General features: G+C 40.1%; 2 protein-coding genes across 6 annotated transcripts in view; one reads left to right on the forward strand and one right to left on the reverse strand.

Moving 5' to 3' along the window:
- Positions 1-16,547, forward strand: GPSM2 (G protein signaling modulator 2). 2 transcript variants are annotated; one of them, XM_021547130.3, is made up of 14 exons: positions 1-110; positions 5,943-6,164; positions 7,235-7,370; positions 7,820-7,962; positions 8,480-8,603; positions 8,864-8,979; positions 10,010-10,165; positions 10,958-11,066; positions 11,473-11,602; positions 11,923-11,990; positions 12,911-13,087; positions 13,864-14,026; positions 14,168-14,382; positions 15,806-16,547. In XM_021547130.3, the coding sequence occupies exons 1-14, from the start codon at positions 49-51 to the stop codon at positions 15,968-15,970; spliced, it is 1,986 nt and encodes a 661-aa protein (XP_021402805.1). In that variant the 5' UTR covers positions 1-48; the 3' UTR covers positions 15,971-16,547. The 2 variants fall into 2 exon arrangements, with proteins under 2 accessions (XP_021402805.1, XP_021402796.1); XM_021547121.2 differs by lacking the exon at positions 1-110 and having other exon boundaries at positions 4,074-6,164.
- CLCC1 (chloride channel CLIC like 1) overlaps positions 13,725-22,755 on the reverse strand; it is a 16,262-nt gene continuing 7,231 nt past the window's right edge. For 3 of the 4 annotated variants that reach the window (XM_021547160.2, XM_021547166.2, XM_077785487.1), the window contains exons 6-12: positions 21,651-21,791; positions 20,419-20,512; positions 19,271-19,368; positions 19,046-19,192; positions 18,176-18,448; positions 17,326-17,565; positions 13,725-14,008 (exon numbers count right to left, since the gene is read on the reverse strand). In XM_021547160.2, coding sequence (XP_021402835.1) covers positions 14,000-14,008; positions 17,326-17,565; positions 18,176-18,448; positions 19,046-19,192; positions 19,271-19,368; positions 20,419-20,512; positions 21,651-21,791 — 1,002 coding nt within the window. In that variant the 3' untranslated portion in view covers positions 13,725-13,999. Of the gene's footprint in view, positions 14,009-17,325; positions 17,566-18,175; positions 18,449-19,045; positions 19,193-19,270; positions 19,369-20,418; positions 20,513-21,650; positions 21,792-22,755 lie in introns of those variants that run through there. The other variant, XM_021547176.3, reaches the window with a different exon arrangement.

The following is a 22,755-nucleotide window of genomic DNA, read 5'->3' on the forward strand; positions in this document are numbered from 1 at the left end:
TACCCTACTACAGAACAATATTTTTTTCTCTACTGATAATGTAACTCAATGGCGGAAAATAATGTTTTGATAAGCATGCCCGAAGATCGTTCCTTTCACGTGCGATACAGGTAAGACTGGTAATTTTGCTGTAAATGAGTAAGTGCTGTTAATAATAGAAAGCTAAACAAGTTGCAACAAATAGCTTGATATCTCTGCTAGTAGTGTTATTGAAATTTAAAATGAACTCCATTTTTTTCTTGATTTTTGAGTGATGAAAATTCACTTTTGCTATGTAGCAGATTATATTAGTATGATTAAATGATTGTATAGTACTGGAACTTGCATGGTAGCGGCATAGTACATTATTGCCTGTGTTTCTTTGTATTTGGGGTAAAATGATATGAAGTATGATGCCTGCAGGGTAATGGCTGCTCCCTCTTTTAGCTGTTGGACTGCCTATGCAAATTGCTGAGTTTTGTCTGCTGATGTTCTCTGTACTTGGCCCATTATTATTTTGGTGAATGACGAGGTATTTTCTGTGCTTAAAATAAAGAGGTTTGATTGATAGATGGAAACTGCCTTGGTGCCTTGCACTCAGAAGTACTGTTCTTGCAAGTGAAGAGGATATGGGATTTCCCTTCTGAGAGCTTTTTATAATTTTTCTTCTGAATCCCCTTTACAGACACGGGACGTGTTAGCATTTCAGACTCGCTCTAATGGAGCTGAACTACAGGAGCATTGTGTAGTGCATGGTGTTTGGAAGGGTAAATCGTGCAGTTCATTCAAGAGGAAGGGACACTGGAAGGCTGAAATGATTGTTTAAAAAGAAATAAAAAATGTGGTTCTTGTGTGCTCACCCCACCCCTACCCTGATCATCCTTTCTTTGGAGGCCTTTTCTTCACTAGCTAACAGCAATAAGGCTGTTAACCTGTATTTGTAAGACAGCACATGCTATGGCTTAAAATTAATCCTTTCAACCTTCTGACAGTGTTAGATTGTTGGAGTGGCCTTCTCTTCCATTTCATAGAAGAGAAATCTTTTATTTCATTTCATACAAGTCCAGTGTCCTGGGTGGCAGTGCAGCCAGCTGGAGAAGCTGTTTCATGGTCAGCAAAGAGAAAAATTAGCAAACAAGCTGTAATTTACTGTTTTCTCTCTTTATTTGGCTAAAATCTTTATCCTGTGGCATTGACCCTAAGTGTGATAACTCTGTGCTGCTTCCTGAAGGGACTCACTTCCCAGCATTCCTCTACCACATTTCCCCACACTGCTGCTGGTGCTCTCGGTCCTCCCCAGACAATTGCAGAACATCCTTGCTCACTCTTCAACAAAAGCTGGAGCTGTTCAGTGTGCTATTATAGAACTAAATGGATGAAAAATGTGTTATGGCCAATTGACTAGTTTAAACTGACAGGCTAAAAAAAACTTGGCAAGTGCAGTCAGGGCACAATGTCTTCCTGCTTTATGCTGTATTTCAGTACAGGTCTGAATGAGACCAATTAAAAATATCAACAATAACAATATTCATGACCTTCTTAAATTTTTCTGCAATAACTATAACCTGATTCACATTTAAAAAACATGATGGCAAAATTATTTTAATTTAAAAACATATTAAACTTGAGTTTTGAGAAACTGAAGATTAATTCAGTATATGACCTGGAATTTTATTATGATATTGATAGCTATAATTTGGAAATATTTTATTTTGTTGGAGTTTAAAATTTAGTGGAGGAAATAAAAAGTCATAAATTACTGGAGAGGGAGTTACCAGTTTTTAAAAAAAATTACTTGCAGGTATTATCCCGGGCTTGTTTGGCTGTGACTGCTCTTTCCTTCCTTCTGGCGTTCCATTAGAACTGATTTTAATGAAGTTGGAGCCCACTCCTAAGCAAAGGCTTTACTGTGGGTTTCTGACTGTGCAAGTGTTTCTTTCTCCCCACAGTAGTTCATCAGTATCACTTTTGCAGTTATAAAAATTCTTATGCTGGTAGAAGGAGATTTTTTTGTTGTTGTTGTTTAGTGACTGAAAATAAAATGCTAATGTTACTTGATTTGTATGAATAAATGATCTGTAGGGTTAATATTTGTATAACTTGCTTCTTTCAGCCTGCTAAATTCATACACCAAAAACTTGTAACTGCTTTTATCTTGACTGGAGCAAAAGAAGACAGAATGTGGTTTCTTTGTGTGTGAGTTGTTTGTTTCTAACCTCACCATCAGGTGTAGTTTGACAGAAGCAGTGCTGCAGTGGAGCTGCAGTGGAGCTGCAGTGGAGCTCTGTGCACTGGTTGCTTTGGAGGCTTCTGCTCACAGGGAGAAGCCAAGAGTAAGGGCAGGAGTCAGGAATGGTGTGTCAGCTTTGTTACAGGATGCTGTGGCATTAGTGATGCTGTGCATCTGAACTAGGGAGATGTCATGAGGGTTGTTTTGTCTCTAGGTGTGTTATTTGTACCAACGTGTTTCATGGGAAATTGTTGACAGCTGTGTTCCCCCTCCAAAGCTAAAAGCCCTCTTAGTGGGAATTGAACTGAGTAAAACTCTAAATTGTGCTTAGAGATTGCAGTAATCAGTGAGTGTTACTACCTTCTTCCACTGACTTAATTCTTACCTCTTTTCTTGTCCTTATTGTGAGATGAGAACAGCTGAAGGGAGGGAGACAAAAACAATGAGGCAATATGCTTAGGGTTTATATTAATAGAAATAATAAAGGTTTAAAATAGAATATGAAAAAGGTCAGAGAAGAAGAGGGGGGAGGGGGAAGAAGGGGAGCCAGGCAGGAGGAAAAGCTTTGAGGGCCAGATAAGGATGAGGCAGTTTTACAAACGAGAAATTATTCAGAAGATGCCAGGCAGCTATGGACAGCATAACAAAATGAAGCCCTGTGTGAGCATTTCAAGCAGTATCTGAAAGAATGCTATCCTGTTCAGCAGGAACAGAATTGCCTTAGAAGTGCACAAATGAATGAGGCTTGTTCTCGTCTCCTCTCTCCAGATACATTGAATCTCTTGTTTGGCCACTGGGTGTTGAGTAAATAATTCAATTCAGCCCAGGGAACAGAGAATGTAATGTCATATTCTGCTTGTAACTATTTAATGACTTCCTAAAACATTGATAATCTGGCCCTGTCTAGTCTGCCAAAGTGCTGTTTAACCATTAGTAGTGACAGGTGGAGAACACCTACGTAAATCCTAAAAAAACCACCAAAACAAACAAAAAAAAAAGTGTTAATTTGCATAAGAGTCCTTTAAGTAGCAGAGGGGAGAAAAAAACAAATACAAACCAAAACCAAACCTCTTCTGAATCCAGTTTTGGTACTCAATGGAAAAGCCTTGGAAACTTTTAAAATAACTGAGTGATTTAATAACTCTTATATAACCTGAATAAAATATTGAGTGCGGAGAACTGTGGGAATAAATATTTAATTTTCTCTGTTCTATTTTAGTATAGCTTATTTAGATTTTGAAATGGTAGGTCAGAAGGAATGGATCCAGATGGAATTAAAGTTTTAATTTGCTCTACGGATTCTAGCAACCTGTTAGTACAACCTCTCAAGAGTTGTGTAATTTTTGCATTCTTTTTTTACTCAAGCAATTATTAATTCCTATTTTCATTTACTTCCTGTAATTCTGGTTGAATTTAAAGACTCTGTAATAACTCCTGATTTTCATCAGTCTAAGCCATTTGCTTCTTAGTTGTGTTCTGTATGAAAGATCCCATATCTTTCATTTTTATAGGTTATACTAAATCTAGTGTTGCAAAGTCAAATGATTGTATTTCAAATTCCCTGATGAAATGGTAATGCTGCCTTGTCCTTTGGCAGTTTTGGTGTAGTGTGAAATTAGATGAATGAAGTTTCTCAGGGGGGCTACCATACTGCAGCACTCTCTGATATTGCCCTTGTACATTCTTTAATTGCCTTTTTTTAACTGATTATGTGGCTGATTCATCACAGTTAAAAATATTTTTTTTTAAATGGAACTAATTCACTAAGGGAAGCAGAGCCCAGTGCAGCATTTTCATTGTTATGTCACACACACGTTTTGCTGGAAGTTCTGCCCTTTTTAGCCATTCAAGCAAGAATCCAAGAGTGTGGCTGTGTAAATGGTCCAAATCTCTGCACTGAGAAGCACCATATTTTCTAGCTGTCACTCTAATTGGACGTGTCAGTTAACATGAGGTGCCCGGAGAGAACCTCTTTGGATAGGATTAAGATTACCCAATGAAGTGTTTTAAGTCCTAAACCTTCAGTTGCTGATGGTGTAATCATTTCTGCCTTGTACTTAATTGTACTTAATCATTTCTGCCTTCTTCTTTCTTACATTCGACACATGCACAATGTCATGAGAGCCAGGTGGTGTGTTGTAGCTAATAGGAATGCTCTAACTTCTCTGAGAAGGGTTTGCAAACCTAAAAATACTGCATGTGTTATGGATATCCAGCCTGGAAAGTTGGGCTTGGCAAGAACTTCATGCTGGAGTTACCTTTTGCTGTCAGCATCTTTAGCAGCTACCAAACAGGCAGTGCATTTGGTTGCAAAAGGTAAACATGTCGGTCATCACGCTGTGCTTAAGTTGTGGCACGTCGAAGACCAGCAGGTATGGCAGAATTTTGTGTTGTACTTGTGATACCAGTTCTTCTAAATCTTTTGGAAGTCATTAGAGTTTTCAAAAATATTTCCTTCCTGTTCAGGTGTGAGTAGATGTTTGTATAATAATTTTTTTCCTATTTTAAGGAAATAAAAAAATGTATTGCACGTATGTTAAAAACTTCATCACTATGTCAGGTCAAAACAGGTGACATGTGGTATTTCCACTAAAATAACTTCTGCAAAAGCCAGCATTTGATTGTCCACTCTTTGGCAATATTAGCTTATACTTTTTCAACAATTACAGAATGTCTCTTACTGTTTTGTTTTTTTTTAAATCTTAAAAAAAAAAAAGCTGATATTTTTGCAAGCTTTTTAAAATGCATGTATCCTGAAAAAGCTGGAGAACCATACTGCTTCAAGATTGAGACCTGGAGCTGTTGGCTTTCTCATCTTCTTCTCCCCTGCCTCCCTTGCATCTCAGAACCAGAAAGTAGGAAACATTTGGATAAAAAATATTATGTTTTGTACTCCTGAGCTTACAGAGGCAAAAATGCACATGAATGCTATTGTAGTTTTCTATCAGCTTCTTTGTTCATGTTCAAAATGTAATATTCTACAAATTCATTAATGACTGCTGTATTTTGTACCTGTATAATTGCACAATTAGTTGTTCATAATAATAAAAAATGTTCCAGTGTATTCCAGTGTTCTGGAATAATGGTGTATCAGTGAAGCAACTTGAATTGACATACATTTTGTCATTAATTGAATCTAGATATTTTTTCTTACAGCGAGAATTTTCATAGCAGTCCATAGCAGTTTTCATAGTGCCTAGTATAAGAAATTAAGTGCCAAGGAGTACTGAATTACAGAGGAAGCAACTTGGGGAAAACTAGTCAGTCTTTGATACATAGAATATTCTAATTTAATTTTTTTCCTGTGAATAATTTTGCAGATTACTATGGCATCACCCTAAAAATCTGAAGTGCTTCCATTTGTCAGAATCAGTATTTGTCAGTAATAGTTTGATTTCTAGGTAACTTTTCTGAAATTATCTAGATGGTGAAAACTGTTTTTGAACCCTTCGTGTGCTCCCTGTAGACAAAGCAGTGTTTGGTTTCCTCTCTGAGACCGGAAAAAAAAAAAAAGAAATTCCAGTTGTTTGTTCAAATGTTATTTTGCTCCTCACCACTGAAGTTGTAATTTCCATTTCAGCCTTAGCAAAGCTCACTGGTTGTAGTGTGGTGCTGATTCCCTCTCCTAAACAAATAGAGGCCCTCTGAGTAAAGCAATGCCCTGTTCGGAGCTCAGGTGCTGGACAGAGTGTGGCACTTGGAGTGACTGTTGGCCTTTTTTGTCACGGTGCAGGATGGAGGCTTCCTGCCTGGAGCTGGCTCTGGAAGGCGAGCGCCTGTGCAAGGCAGGAGATTGCCGGGCTGGAGTGTCTTTCTTTGAAGCAGCTGTGCAGGTTGGAACTGAAGATTTACGAACCCTGAGCGCTATTTACAGCCAGCTGGGCAATGCCTATTTCTACCTGCAGGAATACGCAAAGGCCTTGGAATACCATCACCACGATTTAACTCTTGCAAGGTAATTGTTCTCCAGGTCATCCCATTCTGGGAGACACAAGCAGCTGTTCATTGTCCTGCCAAACCCTGCTATTAATACTGGCTAATGAGTGAACGTGGTGGTGGCACAGGGCTGGGGGGCCTGGCAGGTCACTTGGGTGCCCTCTAACCTGGCAGCTAATACTTGGTCTAGCAGCATAATCCTAGAACTGACTGAGGCCTCACCAGGTTTCTGGATAATTAAATGGCTGCTTTAAGTCCATCCTTTATCCTTTCGTGTTTCTAAAACTCAGTGTTTCTAGTTCTCCGTATTGTTAAGCTGCTCTCGTTTACTAGACAGAACTCCTTAATGTTTATCTGTGTAAAACTCATAATGTAATACTGTGAAATCCTAAAACCCTATCCCTTTCATATGCTATTGATGTGTCTGACTTTTACTGATTTGTATAGATCCAATAAAAGACATAGGCATATAATATACTTAACCTCAATTTAGGCATAAATCTATTCTTCCCCCTGCCTTACTCTGCTCCTGTGCAGTGACCTTGGGGCATTTGTTTTGTTGTGTTGTCCCCCAGGTATGACAGTTTGAGTGGTTCAGTGGCAGTCTCTTGCCTTAGTCTCATTTAAAATCTAGAAATGAAGTAGTGCCTCAAGCTACAGAGGAGACTGTAAATCTTAAACCTTACAGTTAAGTGTCTTGTTAAATTAAAGGAGGCTTTTACTTAAAAGGAGATGGTCAAGTAAAACACAAATGCAGTTAAAGCTCTCTTTCTAATGCTGGGACTGGCTTTCTAAATCATCTTTAAGAATTTTCTCTCTATTCTCTTCTTAAATATGTGAATTTAAGAAGTAAATGTTAAGCAGATGATCAATACCATGAATACCAGCAGCTGGCCAAACAGCACTGACAGAACAAGATGTCTGTAATCTCAGACGGAACAATGTTTGAGTGCATTTCAGATACAAAATGAGCTGAACACATATACATTTACATAGTTGTGGTCTCTTTCATAAATTCATGTAATTTGCTACCATACATTAGTTTAAATGATACACTGTTTTCTGGGTACTTAATTGCTGCCATTTTAGGACAATTGGAGATCTACTGGGAGAAGCTAAAGCTAGTGGGAACCTGGGCAACACCTTAAAGGTACTTGGGAATTTTGAAGAAGCTATTGTTTGCTGTCAGAGACATCTGGATATTTCCAGAGAACTTAATGATAAGGTAAGAATTGTGCAGGAAATTGGATGTAAAGTGCTAACACACATTCCTGAACCCTGTGGTAAGGAATGTGCACCTTTTAGAGGGAAATAGTGAATATTCAATTACTTCTTCTAGGCAGTATGAATCTATTAGTTGGACTACAGTTGTTTGTAACTGAAAGACTATAGGTCCAGGTTAATATTACCCTGTTTTGTGGTGGTTTTGTTTGTTTTAAATTTAATTTTAATGGTAATTGACCTCAAGAATGTATCTTGGTCTTTAAAAAGAAGTAGTATGCAAAACAGTTGGATTGAGGGCTATGACTGGGTAGGTGATAGCATGTTCAGAATGGGCAGAGTATTGACAAGTAGTCAAGGAACTTTTTCCCATCTGTGGATTGTACAAATAGTTGTTGTGACAGAAGAGTTTGAAGCATGAAATTTTAATGCCTTTTTTTACTTCTGGTTCAGGTTGGAGAAGCAAGAGCACTGTATAATCTGGGAAATGTATATCACTCTAAAGGGAAAAATGTAGCTAATGCTGGGACTCATGATCCAGGGGAACTTCCAGATGATGTGAAAAATGCTTTACAGAAAGCTGCAAAGTATTATGAGTAAGTAGTGGCTTTAAGTGTTGGGGGCTGGGAGGATCATGTAGTTCATTAGAATGTGGGAGATCTGTAGTGCCATCATTAGAATGTGGGAGATCTGCAGTGCCATGAGCTAAACTATGGAATGCTTATCTGCAGAACTGAGGTACCTGTCAGATTGTTTTTTTCAACAAGACAGTGCACTGGTTTTTATCATGCCCTCACTTGTACTGTACCTGACAACCCTTAGTTAGAAACCAGCAGAGTTCTTCAAACCAGGCTGAAACGGGGCCTCGTTATACCTGTGTGTGTAACAAGAGGGAAGCACACTGGCTTGAGTAAGAATGCAGTGGAGTTTGGTATCTCACAGAAAGTATTTCTTACTCAGATTCATGGTTACTTAAAGGCCATTAAAATAGGCCAGAGTATCTCTGCCTTTTCCTTTATATAAGAATTTTTAAAATTAGTATTTAAATTACTGTGAGAAAAAACCAAAACCTCTAAAAGTCACTATTCTCTTTCTCACTCTCCTCCAAAACAGGGAAAACCTGTCAATAGTAACAGAGCTGGGTGACAGAGCAGCACAAGGACGTGCCTTTGGAAATCTGGGAAACACACACTATCTTCTGGGCAACTTCAGGAGTGCAGTTTTAGCCCATGAACAGGTACAACAATGTGCTAGTAATGAATTCTGTCCTAGCAGAATATCAGGTTGCTCCTGACCTTTAGTACATGTGTTGTGTTGGATCTTGTTGCAAGCTTTTTAATGCAGGTTTTAAATCTTAATGGCACAAACTTCAAGTTTGGCTGTTTTTATAAAGCATTGTTGACCTAAAGATTGCAATATTTAATGCATTTCTGCATGCAAATGTATGTCACAAAGTACAAGGAGGAGTAAGTAACGCAGTTGTTTCACATTTTTAAGCGTCTCCTAATTGCAAAAGAATTTGGTGATAGATCAGCAGAAAGAAGAGCTTACTGCAACCTTGGAAATGCCTACATATTCCTGGGGGAATTTGAAACTGCTGCTGAATACTACAGGTGAGTGACTGCTGATAAACACAATTTATACCTCTTTATAGTTTACTTCTGTTGTGCCTGATACTGTAGCTCACTGTGGAACAGCCATTGTTTCAACATATACTTTAGAAAAATTTCCATTTGTTTAGCAAAGAAATTTTTCCTTTGTTGTTTAACTATTCTGGTTCTTTTAAGGGAGGGGCAGCATTAATGCTTTTTTTTTTTTTTATAGCTACTTTGATACTTTAAGTAGTTTATTTGCAGTGCTGTAGACAGACATCTTTCACTGCTAGGCATTTATTCCCATTATTCTAGAAGCAGGCATTACTGTCTCAGCTCTTGGTGAGTTCTGGAATGATGTGAGTAGCTTTCCTACCCTGAGATGGGTGGCTGCCTCAGGTGTGCTTACCAGCTGAGAGAGCTGGTGTACAGCAACATCAATTTACATCTTTAGGCTGTGTTCTCAAGCCAGACTTGTCTTCATCTCTGCACCACTAAGCAGCTGCTGCTGTACCTGGAAAAGTAAAAGCTTGGCTATACACCTATACTGTAAAATACAGTACAGGTGTTACTAGCATCTGACTGGGATTTCAGAGCACACCTGTTCTTAGGGAGAAAAGCCTCAGTACTGAGCAGATCCCTCTGAGCACACTAATTCTTCTTGCCCAGCATGGCTCGGCTGGCTTGGTGAGTATAGGCCTGTCCTGCCCTACTGATGGGAATGTAGGTATTGTAACCCTGCTATTAAACAGTGCAACCTGCCAGGGAAACTCCTACAAATCATTAATGAAGCAGTAAATTAAAAGCTGCTGTTTGAGGAATCTGCCTGCTCTCTAAAGAAGTAGGCTGCAGTGGAGGGGAGTGGAAGACTTTGCAATTGTGAGATTTTAAGGGTTTACAAGATAGGAATTTATTAACTGATCATTTGCTAGCCTGCTGCCCTAATTTGTTGAAGTTGCATAACTGATTTTCAGTTGTGCATGTGCACTTCTGAAAGCTTTTCCTTGTGCTGCTTTCTGAGGTTTCTGAGCTGACTGACCCTCTCCTGCAGGAGGACTCTGCAGCTGGCTCGGCAGCTGAAGGACAGAGCTGTGGAAGCACAGGCCTGCTACAGCCTGGGGAACACCTACACTCTGCTCCAGGACTACGAGAAAGCAATTGATTATCATCTCAAACATCTTGTGATTGCTCAGGAGCTGCATGACAAGTAAGCCCTAAGAGATTGTTTAATGTGTGTGTAACACTCAGAGAAAATCCTGTTACCTTCAACTCTACTGTCATTGTTCCTCATGTGACAGCTGCATTAATGTGGATTCTCCCAATGCTAGGCTTTGGTTTCATATGGAAAACAAAAATTAATCATAATGGTATTTCAGCTAATGAGTCTAAGATGAAAGACAAATTGATGAATGACTGTTTCTACATCATCTCCTATCAGCACGTCTGTGTAAACTAAGGAAAAGAAAAGCAGATCTGTCTTTCATGAGTTCATTATAATCATTCACCCTACTTTCATAAGAATGCATGTTCTACTTGTCCACAAGTTAATAATATAGAAGGGGATGGGGGAAGGAGAATAACACAGCAGCAAGTAATGTTTATATTACAATACTGATTTCTGAGGTCTTTTTTATAGTGTTGGGTGCAACCAGTTTTTTTGCACCATTTAAATATACCTCTTCTTAAGTCAGTAAGAATACGAATGACCAATAAGGCATGGAAACTGAGGAGGAGCAAAGTAGGTTATACAATGTCCCATGATTACAAAATGAACTTGTTTGCTGTGAACTTAAAATTTCTGATTAAATTTGTTCTTATTTATGTATAACCAGATCACACTCCTTTAAATACAGTATTTATTATGCTGGTGGTAGAATGGTCTGTGATGATTACCTCCATTTTTTTGGGCCAGCAAATTACTTTGGCAGTACTGTGAAAACCTGACTGACCTCTGGTGTTCAGCAGGTAGAGGTGTAATGCAAACGTGTGTTGTTTTCAGAATTGGGGAAGGAAGAGCATGCTGGAGTTTAGGGAATGCCTATACTGCTCTGGGAAATCATGATCAAGCCATCCACTTTGCAGAAAGGCACCTGGAAATTTCAAGAGAGGTATGATTTTCATACTCCCATTATTTTGCCTGTTGGTTTTTGCTCTCACTCACAGAGGTTTTATGGAGGTATGTTTGTGCATTTGATTTTGAGCTATGGAATGCATTTTCAGTTATTCCAGGGACAGCTGAATCCATGTTATTTCAGCCAGTCAGCTCCTTAGTTCTAGTGTCACCACTCACAATGTCATCATGGACTCCCAACTTAGTGGCCTAGCAGAGATTATTTTAAGCTTTTTTATGTTACCTGTTAGTTGTTGCTTATTTGAAAAGATGTTCTCAGTCTTCAACCAGGAAAACCTTTTCAGCCGCCTTCTTTCAGAAGTCATGGGGACAAGGATTGCTTTACACATACACATGTGAGTATTTGTTAAGGTAATACAACTGCTTATTTTATTTGCTTGAAGGTAGGAGACAGAAGTGGAGAACTCACTGCCAGACTTAACCTCTCAGATCTTCAAATGGTTCTTGGACTAAGCTACAGCACAAACAACTCCATGATGGCAGAAAGCCAAGCAGTGGAAAACAGTTTGAATGGTATGTGCCTCTTTCTGCAGTAGTTTCCCAACAGAGAACTTGAAAAAGAATCTCATTTGAGTTCTTTACTGAGTTGGGGTTGATGCAAAGTTTGCTTGGTTTTCTCCCCAGCAGCTAAAAAAGTTTCTTGCAGGATTGGACCCCTTCAGCACCTCTTTTTCTGGAGGATTTATATTGTGAATCACAGGTTACTGCTTAGTTTATCTGTGTGTTCTAACTGTGTCTGTGTCTTGGACCTCGGACCTTAGATGAGTACAGCCACAGCTTGTCAAGTGACACCATAAATTTTAATAATAAAAAGATGAATTTGTCTCTTGAAGGTGGCAGACCAAGAGGACGCCGTTACAGTATGGAGAACATGGAACTTATGAAATTAACACCAGAAAAGGTTGGCACTTTGTTTCTTTCTGTTCTGCTGCTGAGACTGCAGTGAAATATTCCTGAGGGTGTGCTGATGTGCCATTTGCCTCCCTTTTTAATTTAGTTGATCATAGGAGCTCCATAACAGCAGATCTAACGATACTAACAAATAATACTTTTGTCACGTAGGTAACAGCATGTGACAGGTAATGGCTGTAACAGCTTGTGGGAAGTTTGCTTTATTCCCTGCACGAATGAGAAAGAATGGGGTTCTGTAATCAGCATCAAAGGAATTTTCATCTCTTTATAGAGGAGTTGAGGTTGCAGCATGAAAGTAATTCAGAAAAAAATTCCTAAGCTTTAGCTTACCGTTTCTGAACAGTTTTTCTTTGGGTGCAGTAATTTTATAGGGACTTAAAATACATGCTGCATATTTCACTTTGAGATTTCAACCAATTTGCAAACCATCAGAATCTTCAACCTCCATCTTGAGTAAGGATGCTGCTTCAGAAATGTATAGGAAAACAGCTTCCCCCCCACAAGCTCAGAAATCTCAATGGGAGTTCCTGATTAAAATCCTTGTGTCAGTCTGTGAGAGATTTCTTTTACATTCTGCCTTACAATACTGGGCTGGCAGTTCTGCATAAATGATTCCAGTGGCAGACTGAAATTGGTGTTTTCCCCTCCACACTGGGATATCTAATTCCAGTCTCTTCAAGTGAGGCAAAGCCTGTTATGTTAATCAATAAAGTCTCACAGCATGTGTAGTCAGTACAGCTGAAGTCAGCAACGGCGCTCAAGAGTCTCTTTGGATACATCCTTGTGGCTGCAAGAACAAAATAGTGTAAAACTGCCTCATTTTGGGGAGGAAAAGCAGCAGCAAGTAAGAGCTAGCAGTATTGGTAAGTAAAATCAGAAGGCTTAATTTCCTGACTCTTGTTTTCTTAGGTTCCAAACTGGAACAGTGAGATTCTTGCTAAACAGAAGCCACTGGTTGCCAAAACTTCAGCAAAACTTCATTTTGTAAATCGACTAAAAGGCAAAAAGTACAAAAACGGCACTACCTCCAAAGTTTTGCAGGATGCCAGTAATTCCATTGATCATCGACTTCCAAACTCTCACAGGGTAAGTGTGGTGAGCTGTAGATCATGGCCTTTACTCATCTTTGTGTGATCAGAATTGTGGAAAACACCTTCCTGCAGCTGTCCTGTTCAGTTTAACTTGATTTAAACACCATGGCTCTGAACTGATGCAGAATCTGTCATTCTACAGCTCTCTCAGTGGTGGTGCCAGCTTTAATATTTTCCTACTAATGAAACATTTTATTTGTGGTGGATTTTTTGAAGTTAGAAATTTTACTTGCAAGCTGAGGTCTAAGTCTCTTCTAGACTCCAGTTCTCCAAACTCAGCAAAATCTAGTTTTTCTGATTCAGGCAGTGGGAGATATTCTGGACATACTTTTTAGGTTATTTACACTCTTAAGAGCAGTCAGTTCAAAATAAAAGAACTGAGTCATTTGGTTATAGACCTGAGGAGACAGTGGCAACTGCTCATTGCTGGTCTTGTTTCTTTTTCCTCTCATGGGCATTTGGGGTTTTGTTGCATTAATGGTTGAGATGGCTGAGGAGGAATAACTCATTTTACCATGATCAGAACACTGTTTCTTTCCCCTTCAGCGAACTGACATTTCTAATATATTTCACTCTCCAAAATGCTGCCCTAGCATTAGCATCTCCTCCTTGAATAGATCTCTGGCTATAGGGATGGTTGACTAAAAAAAAATTTATTTAATAAATTTCAGAGATGTAAATACCACGCATAGCACTAGACTGAAACTCTGATGCAGTTGTCCCAGCTGTAGGCACTCTAAGGTCAAATACTATAAATTTTCTCCTTTTCAGAAAAGCAGCCGTGAGACAATGGCAGATGAAGGGTTCTTTGATCTGCTGAGTCGGTTCCAGAGTAACAGGATGGATGATCAGAGGTGCTGCTTCCAGGAGAAGAACAGACTCTCAGCTGCTTCAGTGGCAACATCCTCTAGTCCACCTAAAACAATGATAAAATGTAATTTTTTTAAAGTAAAATCTGTATTTGACTTGAGTTTTTGGCAAATACTATTTTCGAAATGCATTTGCATGCGAGACTCACTACAGCACCGTTTTTACTCCTAGGCTAACTCTAACTTGTTGTGTCTGTCCTGGGCAGCCTTTTCCACGTCGGTCGTGTCCCCGCACACGGAGGAGTTCCTGGAGCTGCTGGCGAGCTCGCAGAGCCGCCGGCTGGATGAGCAGCGCGCCAGCTTCAGCGAGCTGCCCGGCCTGCGCCTGCGGCAGCGCGGCAGCCAGCCCGGGCTGGGCCGCCTCGCCAGCAGCAACGGGGGCCTGGACGACGACTTCTTCGATATACTGATTAAATGCCAGGTGAGACCTGAACAGCAGCTTCCTCAGCTTCTGTCCCTGGGGGCTTCCTTTGGGCCTCCTGCTACTGAATTCCTGCAAGGGAGCCACTGTGTTTTAAGATATGTATTGATCTGACAGGTAAGGAAGAATATAAAGGAACAAAAGGGTAGGGTTGGGGTTTTTTTTTAATTATCCAGTGTCTAGTAAGTGTAATTTTGGTATTTACACCACAATAACTATTAAAAGTAAGAAATGCTTAAAAAGTGAAGAAAAACAAGTGAGGCTATTACAAGGAGTATGTAAAATGGTTTGAAGTGTTTAGACCTGGCTGGCTAAAGAGGGCACCTGATACACCAGTAATCCTGATTTATCAACTAAAATAATCCAGTATCCAGTTTTGACGGCAAGAGTGGTCATCATTCCCATGAGAGTAAGTTTACATGATTGTTTATAGCAATATACAGGTGAGGTTACTGATTTTCAATTAGAGCATGTGCATGTGCATGCAAAAAGAACTGAAAAGACTTGCTGGTACGTCTGATTAGTTGATAAGCAGCCAAAAATTCAAAATTCAGATGCTGAGTTTTCCAAAGGTCAGTAAGTATGGTAGCCTGGCTGAGAAAGCAGCACCTGGGATTGAGTCCACAGTGACAGTGTTCATGAGCCTGCTGAAATACCATGTTCTGTTATAGCAGCTTGTCTGTTTCCTTCTGTGAGTCAAGCAAAGAATCTACAAATATTCTCTTTTAGGACTGGAAAAATATTTATGATCTCCTCTGATCAGGATGGACTGTTTTAAGCAAGCACAGAAGGCTTGCTGCCTTTGAGCCTTTTTGTCTCAAGGGTGCCTGTACCAGGTTCAGCCACCACTGAAAGCTGTGCTTTTTTCCCTCCTGTGCTCACACTGCCCTCCACCTGTTCCTGTGGGAACATCACTCCCCAGCTCGGGAGCAGAGCCCAGCCCAGCAGGGTTTGCCACCTGCTCTGTAACCTTGGCACTAAACTGTACCCAGCTGCACAGCGTGGAGCCAAGGGGCCTTCAAGGAGTGCCTTCCCAAATCTCACACCACTGCAGCCATTCTTTAGTCCATGTGTAAGGAAAGGAAGACAACCATATTCCTGGTGTATAAGACCAGAAACACCCTGCACTAATGCTAAAAAATCTCCTTCTGAACTAAGAACTCTTAAATCTCATTCTGCAATATGTCAAAGAACTGAACTGGGGGGTTCATTTTAAGACACATGGGACAAGTGGGTCATTTTAGTTACACTTGGACTCTCAGTAATTTCATTTAGCAAGTTTAACTTGAAACAAAACTTAAATCTCTCTACTAGCTTTACATTTGACAGCAAATGCTTTTAGTAGTTTTTTTCACTTAATATTGTTCACTTACTCCATATGTTCCTGTAAATATGCAGCTTTTATTGCTTGGTCTGTCTGTAGGGTTCCAGACTGGATGATCAAAGATGTGCTCCTCCAGGAGCTGTCAAAGGCCCCACTGTACCAGATGAGGATTTTTTCAGCCTGATTTTGCGCTCACAAGCGAAGAGAATGGATGAGCAGAGAGTCCACTTACCCTCAGCTATAAAGGAACCCAATTCCAGCTGAAAACCCCGGAGGCACGTACAGCAGCATCCTAGGGATCATTCTGGTTTGCTGGAAAAGCATACTTGCCTTTTTTAAGATGACTACAATGGGTAGCTTTGTCTCCTTTCTCCTGATTTTCACAGAAATAGCAGCAGCATCACTCTGGTGAGCCGTAGTTAGAGAGCTGGCCCTGGCTCTTGCATCTGGCAGCTGCTTTCAGAGCAGTGTCTGAGGTACTGGTACTGTGTCTCTCTCTTAATTGCCTCTAGTCTATCAAAATGATTATGATTTTTTCCTCAGTCAATTCTTTCACTGCTCATTAGTGGATTCTACCACTGTCTCAATCTAGTGCAAGACTTAAATTTTTATGTTCTTTTTAAAGAAAATTTGATTTTTTCCCCCCTGATTTGTATTTCCTGAAAGAAGGTCTGTTTTCTTTTATACTTTTTTTAAAAAAAAATAATTTAAAAAAGAAGAAATAGCTTTAGTATTTAGTCTCTTTGGAGAAACACAGTTTGGAAGAAAAAATCATTTCTATATTAAAAAAAACTAAACCCTAGTTTTAATTCTGTTTAATAAAAAATAGTTTTTTCAAGCACTATTGTTTTTTGGTATTATTTAGCTAACTGTTTTCCACATTAATTCAGAACAGTTCTGCAATCAGCAGAAGTTAAGTACTTACTTTCAAGAAACAGCTGCTCATGCTGCTCTACAGCTTGTGTGATACGTGCCTATGCACCAGGGAATCAGAGGGGTGGTGGGCACTGGGCACCATATCCCATGGGCACCCCAAATTTCCAGTGCCACACAGAGAAATGCACAGGTGCTGCTTCCTGTGCCTGACCTCAGCTCCCCTCTGGCTCTGGCTCAGGACTGGGGAGCCCCGCTGGGGGAGTTCTGGGGAACAAGCACTGCAATGTCCATCCTCAGGGTAGCTCCTGGTCCTGCTCTGAACTGCCCAAAAACCACCTGCTACAACATCAGGTTCTCACTCTCTGCAAATCATTACACCAGGAGGAGATCTGTCAGCTGTCCTAAAACTGAGCTGACAAGAACCAAACAGATTTTAAAGAACATAAACCCAAAGACACACCTGAGACATCTAAGCTGGTAATTAGCATTATGGGAATTACTCAAAGCTTATTACACAAACCTGATTTCCAACAAGCAGCAACAGTCCAAAAGCCCGTGTTCTTCTGGCCACAAAGGTGTGCATCATCTTACTTAACACCTTTATTTCAGATTCCAGACAGAGTACCCTCTCCCAGGTTTTATAACCCCACCTAACAGCTTACTGATGTTCTCCTCTCTTCTACACTTGAGAATGAGAGCAGAATTAGCAAGTACATGACAAGTAAAGATAAGACAAAACTTACAGCAGAGCCTGGGTCTTCTCTTTCGTGGGAGTCATGTAAAACACTCTTTTTCTTCTCTTCACAAGGTTCCGTGGCAGAACCTTTCCTTTCGAGGTTTTTATTAGGGTCACACTTTTCTCCAGTCTCTCCCTCCACTTTTCCTGTCTCCTGTTTTTGTTCCTCAAGTGCAACTTCTCCAGTAAGGTTTTCAGCTTTGAGAGTTTCAGGTCTATGAACTTCACATTCAGTGTACAACCTGTTCTGCAAAAAATTAATAACCTATTAATAATAACCTATTAAATAGGTTATTAATAATATCATATTAATTATGCAATCAAAAGTGACAGCATCTATTGTTTCAAGTGCATCCCAGCTCAAGGGGTAAGGCTCACCCAAAGCACGACCAGTATTTTTTTCCCCTCAGGAAACAGAACGTGTAAATAAGCCCAATATAGAGCATAAATCTGTTTTGAATTTTCTGTAGTTTACAGGGAAGTCAGCACTGCTTTTTTCCTCCACGTTTCTTCTGTGGGTTATCATGACTGACCAGGCTGACATTCATACTGATCTCTCAAAACTGAACTTGTCTTTACCATAAAGAGTTTTAATTCAGTAGTTTCTTGCCACAGTTAGCCATTGCAAGATACTTTTCCAGAAGAAACACATCCAAAACACCTCTATCAAACTGTTCCATAGGGGAACGTGGAGTTTCTTAGCTCCTCTTTCCCTCAGATCTGGGTGTAAGCGTGTTGTTTAAATGTGCTCTTGCAGGTGCCATTGCAATCTGCTCAGTTCAATGCCAGCTCCCAGAGCACCAGGAGACAGATCAGGCTCTGCTCTGTGGGACTCTGGTACCCGTGGGACTCGGTACCTGTGCATCCGGCTTGTTGCTGGCGTGTGTCGTGTCCGGGCTCCTACTGGCCACTCTCAGCCTGGGGAGAGGCCTCGTGGCAGCGTCCCCTCTGTCCTGGTGGCCTCTGTGGACACTGGGCTGCTGCTGCACATAGTACTCGTCTGCTGTCCTCCCATCATACTGCCCAAAGGCTATTTGATCCTGCTCACCAGCAGGCAGAGGAAGACTTTTCTTAGAAGACCTTAAGTGTCTTAATGCAGATACTGATGATCCTGCACCATAGCAAAAAGTCTGGGGGAGAAGGAAAAAACCCAAACTGAGCAAAACACCAAATATCTGCAGCCTATGGTTTTCACACAGATTTCCTGTCATGTATCTGGAAGACCCTGAAGGAAAAGCTCAGGTGAAGAGAACGGCTCCAGCTCAAGCTTTCTGCAGTCTGACCATGCTGCAGGAATGGCCAGGCTAGATGCACTTCATTGTTAGTGCTACATTAAAGATGTTTAAAGCTCTAACCTAATGCCTTTGTGTTAAATGCCAACCACACACATCACAATGTAATGACTCAAAGAAGAAACGGGAACTAAGGTGCAATAAACTGTCAGAGAATCTAAGCTCTTAAGCAGTTTAATGCTACTATATCCCACTTGGGGAGTGGGAGAGGAATAGTTTGAATACCAAACCTGGCTTTTTTAATTCCTAGACCAACTGTAGTATGAAACCTTTGTAAAGAAAAAATTCCCTTGCAGAAGTAATTTCTTGGTGCTAAGAAATCTGTTCAGCTGTACAAATAGGAAATACGCAATATAATAGATACTTAAATATAAACACATTTAATATTTAAAAAATAAAACTGAGCTTCTAAATGTAAGATGAATGTATACAAACCAGGACACCCAGAGCCATCGTAATGAGCACTGGAACCTGCAGAATTAACGGAATCTCCTTCATAAGTGCCTTGATGAATTCACCAATACCTTGTCCTATTTCCTTCAAAGGCTCAGTTACAAAGTTGGTGAAAGTTACTGCCAAGGCCTAGAAAATAAACAGAAAACCATTGTTGTCACACAAACAACAACTTAGGCCTTGGCATTCCCTTTGGGCTTGGCATACCTTTGATGGTGGAACCATATAAGCAGGATTCACAAGCAGAGTTTCATAATACTTCTTACAGGGATCATCCCGAAATGTCCAGGTACTTCTAAGCCATTCTGAAGTCAAAGCAGACACATAGTATTACTACTTAAAAAGATATTTTGTGACACAGCAGCAATATAGAAAGGAGCATTTCAGTTACAGATCCTATCTCTTCTAGATACGGTTCAAAACTGAGATTTATTTTTACACATCTGAGATTAGCTTGGCAGTATAGTTTATCCAGTCAAGGGGATGCAGGAAGGGGAGGGAAGGCTGGAAAGAAAGAGAAGAACCTGAAGTTTTCCCATGTATAATCAAGAAAGCTCTTTAGATGAGATCAGTCCCCAGAAGCCTCAAGGAAAAAAGTCTCATCTGTGGAAACTATGAACTTGCACACTGTGTTCCCAGCTACTGACACAGCATCATTCTGTGTTACTGCTCATCTGCAGGGAGACTGAAATTGTCTGCTTTGCTTGCTGGATTCAAGGGTCTGTTTTAGTTACAATCAGAAGTCTTACATCTTAAGGGAACTTTTACACTATAAACAAGTGATTCATTACATCAGTGTTTCTATAGTTTGGTTTTACTGCAGTCAGAATGAAAATCACTGACATGTAATAAAGTCAAGAAATTACACAGGAAGACCATAACAAGCACTCTTTAAGAGCTGCCACCCTTCATCTACCTGCTGTAGCACTGGATAGAAATAACACCCAGTAAAAAAAAATCAGATTTCTGTGTAAAATAGTAACACCTGAAAAAACCATTACATATCCAATTTCTGAAATCCATTGGACTCACAGGCCTGGTACATGAAAAAAAAATCATTGTCCTGAACTATGGCTGCCTGTCTTTAGTAAATGGCACTGAATGGTACTGGGGATGGTGGCTGGAGAAAGATAAGTTACAAGAAAAAGAAGTAACACCATGACATACCCCAAGTACAGTGCTCTCTTCCCAAGGTCTAGAAAAGGTCTTATGGAATGGGAAAAGGGTAAAACCATGTAATCGTGTATTGAAAAGAATTCCCTGTACTACCCATGAAGAAATCTGAGTATCCTGGGATACTATGGATTGGTATTTTGTGATCTTTACTACTGTAAAGCACCAAGACAACAACTTACCCATGAGACTTCCATACCACTCCAGCTTCTCAGCACAGACCTTGTCAAACTCCCCCATCTTGGCCATCTCTGCCTGGTGCTGAGCGAAGGCCAGCTGCAGGGACAGCAGGGAGGGAACACGGACTGAGGTGGCTGCAGCCAGGAGTGCTGCTCCTCTGCTATCTGTGCTTGCTCTCAGCAGCCTTGGGATAGTTCCCCACATCAATGAGAATTTCCCTCCCCATTGTCCCCTTGTAATGACAATTCCTCATGTAATATGCGTTTAGAAAAATTTACTACCTAAAAATTTAATGGAGTTAAATTGTAAGGACTTCCTAGAAATTGACAAAATCCCTGAGATAATGGTAACCTCCAAGTTATTCTCCAAAAGGAGTCTGAATTGTCAAAGGACTAGACCCCAATATTCAAAGATACAAGTCCAAGACAAAACTAAACTGATGACATCTTTCCTTAAAATGTTTCTGGAATAGAGACACAGCTGTCATGTAATTACTAGTTACAACATCGTCTTTTATGTTCAAATAATTCCTAAGAAATACCTGTATTTATTATAGTTTTGCCTTAGTGTTTGCAACTGATAATCAAAACGGAAAAATTCAGTCAAATCATCTGTTGCAAAACTGACATTCTTCACTGCCTCAATCCAAACCTTCTGCATGGCATTCCAACCCCACCCAGAGCCATCCCACTCTCCAGCACTCTGCTACCCCTGGGTCTGACAAGCTGCAGTTCAATCGTGATTGACAAGATGTGAGGGCAGATTTTGTGGCTGGGCTTTGATCTGGTATCTTAAATTCCTCCTCAGTAAAACTGATCTAATTGTACCATCAGCCACTTATCACCATTAATGAGGCATTTATCCGGTCCATCACATGAAACAGTTTCTACCGGGGAATCTTAAGGAAAAAACTCCTCTGAATATATTTCTGTATACATTTTCTACCAAGCTGCTTTATTCAGAGGTTACATCTGCCTTGCCCATGTAGTGAAACCAGAGTTCTAGTGCTCTCTGAATTTTGTGCACCTCTACAGCAGAATATAGTTGTCAGGGTTTCTCTTGTTTTTTACGCCTAATACACCCATCTACATGCAAATGAAAATGTTTATCCCTTTTTCCATTTTGCAGTTAATTAAAAGTTGTATGTAAACTAACCCAAGGAACTAAAACAACCTTAACTCCCTCATAACTGTAAATTTCTAAGCCAAAAAGCCATTAAGAGTCCAGAACTTACCGTATACAAGTAAAACCAATTCCATACGAAACTGACGAGAAAAGTTAGAAATAAAACATGTTTCAGCTGAACAAAGCGAAAAACACATGTCCACAGTTCTGTAGCCATTACAATTACAATACACACTAAGCACAAGAGCACCTGAAAAAGAGAAAAAAGTATAACCCATATTTGGACCTTTCCAAGCTTACAGTACACATGAAGAAACTTCCAACTTTCGTTTTTACTGTCATTTATACAGAATGGCTGAGAAGTTTTTCCTTGTTCCCACAGCCCATCTGAGCAGCACGAGGCAGAACAAGTTTTGTGGCAGTACCAATATTCATCCCTGTCACAGTCTTACACTGCAGTTGCTCATTTGTTTCTTGTGATATTCAGTTATTTCTTCCTTAGGGTGTTTGTTACATTAGTGACCACACTTCTAAATTATCAAATTGGTGTCAGCCAGTGCTTGAGCAATTTGTGCCTGCTCTGAACCACAGAACAACTGCTGCCAACTCCTGCACGTTGGTAAAGAGACAAAGTTACAGTTTGGGTACCAGCAGGAAGACTTCAAAGAAGTACTCCAAAGTGTCTTTTCACCTAAGGACCCCTATCAGAGGTCAGTGACAGCCTGCTTTTGTCACCTGGCTTCCAGGAGCCCCTCAAATCTAGACAGGCTACTTGCAAGATTATGTCTGCTTGTAAAAGTTTCTTCAGAAAGCTTCAGCTTATTAGAGATCCCCAGCTTAGCAATTTACAATTCCCATGGTTGTGGTGTCCTCTCTAACCCTATACAATTTTTTTCCACAAAATTTGCAAAAGCCTCTGACCTATAGGAGTTTAAATATATACTTGTCTCAGCATATATTTCAACTCTTGGAGAAGCCAACAGCTTCAATAACTACATGAACAAGAGACAAACATGAAAGATCTGTAATGCATGAGGTGTCAGTTCTAATGGTAAGAAATTGGTAGAGCATAATGAATCTGTCAGCACAGATATAAAAGACAAGAAAAAAAATGCACACCAGAAAAAAGTCCCAAACCAAAGCTACAGTCGAGAACAGATGACCACAGAAATAAAACACCTGAATTCCTTCTTAAAGCAAATACATCTTTCAGC

This window comes from Lonchura striata, chromosome 9 (assembly GCF_046129695.1).
Source record: "Lonchura striata isolate bLonStr1 chromosome 9, bLonStr1.mat, whole genome shotgun sequence".
In the NCBI taxonomy this organism is placed as follows: Eukaryota; Metazoa; Chordata; class Aves; order Passeriformes; family Estrildidae; genus Lonchura; species Lonchura striata.